A 5,241-nucleotide genomic window follows, 5' to 3' on the forward strand; every position below is an offset into this window, starting at 1 on the left:
TTTATCTTTTTATTGTTGTTACTGTTGTTCATAATGGGGATGAAGCAAAAGCTCAAGGGGTGCAAAAGAGGCCACATGACTAATGTCTCAAAACAGCAGGCTCTGTGTGTGTGTGTGTGTGTGTGTGTGTGTGTGTGTGTGTGTGTGTGATTTCTGATAGACTGGGGAAACCAAGTGAAGAAGAGGACCCTTGCTTACTGGAAAATTCTGGCTCTGCTCTATCGTATCCCAAATGGGTGTCATTTTCCACCTGAGCGTGATCCTCAGGTCTTCCTCAAACTTGGACTCGTCTCTACATTTCAGTCTTTCCATAAGATAGGTGTATCAACATATTGGGACACTGGTGGTTTAGTGGGCTTTGCACGGATCTGCTGATCACAAGGTGACTGATTGGAACTCACCAGCTGCTCTGTGGGAGAAAGAGGAAGCTGATACCAGGGGCAAGTAGAAAGCAAATGTTTTGAGAATGATGATGGCAACAAATGTACGAATGCGCTTGACCCAATGGATGGATGGACGGAGTGTGATAAGAGCTGTACGAGCCCCCAATAAAATGATGGGGGGAAAAAAGGTTTAAAGTCTCAGAAACCCCAAAGGCAGTTCTACGCTTTCCTATAGGTCACTACGAGTCAGATTGGATTTGATGGCAATGAGGTTCTTGTGTTTGTTTGGATATGTTGCATGGTGGCCTCATATCAGAGCCACTTTTAGAGCTTAAAAATAAAGGTGTTCTTAATGCAGCACAGAGGAGGAGTCAATCCATCTACATGGGGGGCGGGCAGAGAATGCATTTTAACCGCCCACATACTCTAGGTTGTGTCCACCTTCCATAGTCCTTTACCAGTTACACTGTTGTCCCCAGATAAGGCATATAGTGCCTCAGACTGGCCGGACAAAGAGCTTGAGAACTGCTGGTCCAGAAAGAGCCACTGAACATCTACGACAGGAGATTGAAGTCGCTTTTAATGAAACACTGAGGGGCATCTCATCGTCATAACCTCAATCAGGTTTATTGTCAGCAAACCCTGTATTCACTCATGGGTGAATTCATGGAGCCATAGTGTTTACAAGGAGAAGGATCCAGTCCTACTCACCCCCGAGCTTTTAGAAGCACATGGGGAATGCATTTCTTTTCAAGCTACAGAAGTGAACTATACCTGGGGGTAATCAACCACTTGACGTCAGGAGGGGTGTGTCTACCCAAAGAAGACGCTCAAAAGGAAAGAAGAACGGATGGAGATGGAAACCACACGGAGATGTGGGATAAGTGATGTGACAGTGTGGGGGCTGCAATCAATGGGGCAAAACAAAACATGTATGAATTATGAATGAAAAGCCGATCTGCTCTATGAACCTTCACCTAATTCGCAAATTAAAAGATAAAAAAAATGTATCTTAATGAGAAGATAAGATCAACAGGATGGAAACCTTGAAACTAATGGATAGCAGATGAAAAGTTTGGGGAATTTAGACTAAAGAGGAGAATTAGCATGTGAAAAGTGACGGTATGGCACAGAAAGGCAGTATGTGAGGGACTGGGCATGTCCCATAGGATATTTATGCTTGTGTCAACCTGGCTGGGCCAGGCTTCTGAGTGGTTTGGCAGTTGAGGTGCACTAATCTCCCATGATGCACTCTACCAGAATGCATCCACTTCTCTGATCAGCAGCCAAGCAGCAGTGGGATGATTAGAGTGGGGTGCAACCCCTTTACTCAGGGCACAGCCCTGATGCAATTGAAATAACATTTCATCAGGGGTGTGCCTTGATTCCTATATAAATGGATGTTATGGGAAACTTGCTTTTTGCTGGCTTGTTAACCTCCAATTCTTTGGACTTGAGTCAGTGGCCTGCCATATTGCCTCTTGATCCCAGGAGCCATCAGTGGACGGTTTATCTGACCTTACTGATCTGATGACCTTGAATCCATTCTACTTATCTGACCTGCTGGCCTTGGAGTTCTCAGGCTAGCACTGTGGCATTCCTGCGGATGGTGGCTCATCAGCACCCAAAGCTACTCTGGTCAGAAGAAGCCTCTAGTTTACCGTCTAATCCCAGTACTGGAACAGGACTGGACTGACCTGCTTCTACAGCCGTGTGAGTCATTGTCTTGATAAAAATCTCTCTTTGGATATATGTAAATGATGAGAAACTCAGTATAAAAAGAAACTATTATACTACTAGAAATCATGAGGATTTCTAAACACAATCTTAAACTTATCCAAGGCATTACATACCAAGAAATTGTGAAAAAAAATGTCAGTTAACATAAATAAAACTGATCACACTGTGTTCATCAGTAGGGATCATGCCTCAGAGATCATCAGCTATTACCACCCTCTCCCTCAAATGCAAGATTAATGGAAATGCTATCCTTGTTCTAATACTCTCTAAGAGGGCTTGGTAGATCATTACCCCACTGCTTGGAAACCACTTTTGCTCTCTTATCTCCCTGAAATGAAGAAAGTGGCTCAGTACATTTCTAATGAAATGTTGGATCCAGATTCATCCGAGTAAGCATAGGGTCAGAGTAACTGTAGGGTCAGAATGCTAGCTGAACCCCCAAACAAAGGTCCATTCAGGAGCCCACCCTGTGGTCAATCTGGTTGTCTAGATCTGGAAATCAGGGATAGGACAGGAGCAGAAACTTCCTAAGAATAAAAGAATATCATAAATAGCTCAGTTTATTAGCCTTCTAATATCTCAGGGTCAAAAGGCATCTCCAAAGTTATTTCATGCAGTCACCCTCATTTAGTTCTCGAATCTTCCTTTGTCATATCAACTTACACTGAAACCACTACATTGACTCAATATGGAAATAGCCCATTCCATAAAAGATCTTCACATGGTGGCTCAAAGTTTGTTTCTCCCGTATCAGTCGCTTGTAGACATATGGAGTATCAGCAGAGTTCTCTGGAGTGGCACAACCAGTTGAAATATATATATATATATCCACCAGGGCTCCTAACTATATATCATATATACCTGGTGGAGTCGTGGTTACACACTGGGCTGCTAACCACAGGTCAACAGTTCAAAACCACTAGCTGCTCCATGGGAGATAGATGGGCTTTCTACTCCAGTAAATGGTTACAGTCTCTGAAACTCACAGGAGGAGTTCGACCCTGTCCTACAGGGTCACTATGAGTCAGTATCAACTCAATGGCAGTGAGTGAGTGAGTGAGTGAGTGAGTGAGTGAGTGAGTGATGATCCCTTTGGGCATGAGATTAAGACGGATGAGTCCTAAGAAAGGGATATCATATTTGGTAAAAGAGAAGGTCAGAGAAAAAGAAGACAACTCTTGATGAGATGGGCACAGTGACTACAACCGTGGAGTCTCGCATAGAAACAATTCTATGGCCAAGAACTAGACAGTGTTCCATCCTGTTACGCAAAAGGTGGCTATGAATGAGACCAACACCTAGAAGCCTCAATAGGAATGAGGGGTGAGAACAGGTACCCTAAAGGGAACTTTATGGAATGGAAGTTATTATCTTGATTATGACTGTGGCTGCATAAATCTATACACACTTACATAGAACTACTAACACACACACACACACACACACACAAATGAGTGCATGCAGAACTGGTGCAAGCTGCCTGAGCTCTGTGGTTTGTAACAGTGTTGATCCCAGGGTTGTGATAGGGCTAAGGTTAAGCACTAAGCCTCAGACCCAGAGGTTGATGGTTTGAGCCCACTGGTTGTTCTGGTGGGAGAAAGATGGGGGCATCTGCTTTCATAAAGATCACAGCCTTGGAAACTCTATGGCGAACTCTCCTCTGTCCTACAGGGTCTTTGAGTTGGAAGGGACTCCACTACAGCAGACTTGGTTTGGGGTGTTATTGTTCTGTAAGATGCTACCATTGGTTAAAACTGGGTCAGGGATACATGGGACTTCCCTGTACGTTTATGGAACTTCCTTTGAATCGATCATTCTTTCAAATTAAAAAGCAAAAAAAAAAAGAAGAAGAAGAATCTATTGATGCTAATTTAAGATGAAAGTTGCTTTTTATTTATTTACTGTGTATCTTATTGTGTTGAAATTTTATGACAAGCTTAATAAGTGACTGTTGTGATCCTTTGAAACCCTGGTAGCGCTGTCGGGTGAGCATGACTGGTGCGCTAACTGTAAGGTTGACGGTTCAAACTCACCAGCTACTCCTCAGGAAAAAGATGAGGCTATGTACTCTCATAAAGATTTACAGAATCTCAGGAGCCTGTGTAGGGTCTCCGTGAGTCAGAATCGACTAGATGGCGAGGAATATTGTGCTCTTGTAGAAAAGAAATTTTAGGTCAGCGGCTGAAGTAGTGTCCACGACCACAGTTTGTATGTAACAGAGTCAGAATTCAGATTTAACTCTGTTCAACCACAAGTCTATTGGCTTTTCTCTGTATTGTGCTACTTCTATTCAAATTAGTTTAAAATAGTTCACGGGAGCTGCACTCTGTAACTTTCATACGAATCCTTCGAGATTCAAAACCCTGCAAACGTTTTCTAATTTGTGGGCTTGATAAAAATCCCATGAATAAGTGCCAGTTTAATTCCCCTGATGTTAAGTCCCCTGAAAACACTTATTTTGATGTTATGTGGGGCATGACGGGAAGGCGACAATATGCATAGAATATTTCAGCAGCAATAAATGGTGAGAGATGAGAAAGTTTAATGTTTTTACATGCTAAAATGTTTTATTGGGTAATAAGTAGCAATTCCCCATGAGGAAAAAACAACGTCATTAGAAAAAATAATAGCGAAAGGGAATGCTTGAAGGCACCTGTATTCCCATCCAAACATAAAATAAATTAACATGGTTTCTCACTGTAAATTTGGATTCACCAATAATAAGATGCTTCTACAAGAAAGACTAAAGGAAGCCTTCATACAGAGATTAGACATTTGGACATTTTCAAATTCATCTTTTGATACTGCTAGTAAGTTTATGGCACCAGGAAATGCCACTTGTGTTGAATACATGCTTTCTGCCTGGACTGAGGATGGGAGCCAGGAGATTGATGAGTAATTCACGGGTCTAGGGCAGGACACTCAGCAGCAAGAACCACCACAGCAGGTAGGGCGGCAGCAGCTGGACACACAGCAGGTAGGGCGGCAGCAGCTAGAGATGCAGCAGGAGGGGCGGCAACAGCTGGAGATACAACAGCTGGGCCTGCAGCAGCTAGAGCCACAGCAGGAGGGGCGGCAGCAGCTAGAGATGCAGCAGCTGGGTCTGCAACAGGTGGGC

General features: G+C 43.3%; 1 protein-coding gene across 2 annotated transcripts in view; it reads right to left on the reverse strand.

The window, feature by feature from the left end:
• Positions 1 to 5,045: 5,045 nt before the first annotated feature.
• Positions 5,046 to 5,241, reverse strand: part of LOC101648780 (keratin-associated protein 4-3-like) — a 627-nt gene continuing 431 nt past the window's right edge. Inside the window, exon 2 of one of the 2 annotated variants that reach the window (XM_045299382.1) lies at positions 5,046 to 5,240. In XM_045299382.1, coding sequence (XP_045155317.1) covers positions 5,046 to 5,240 — 195 coding nt within the window. The remainder of the gene's footprint in view (position 5,241) is intronic. The other variant, XM_013005871.1, reaches the window with a different exon arrangement.

Source organism: Echinops telfairi, unplaced genomic scaffold, assembly GCF_000313985.2.
Source record: "Echinops telfairi isolate 266 unplaced genomic scaffold, ASM31398v2 ScPeMD7_7458;HRSCAF=8496, whole genome shotgun sequence".
NCBI lineage: Eukaryota > Metazoa > Chordata > Mammalia > Afrosoricida > Tenrecidae > Echinops > Echinops telfairi.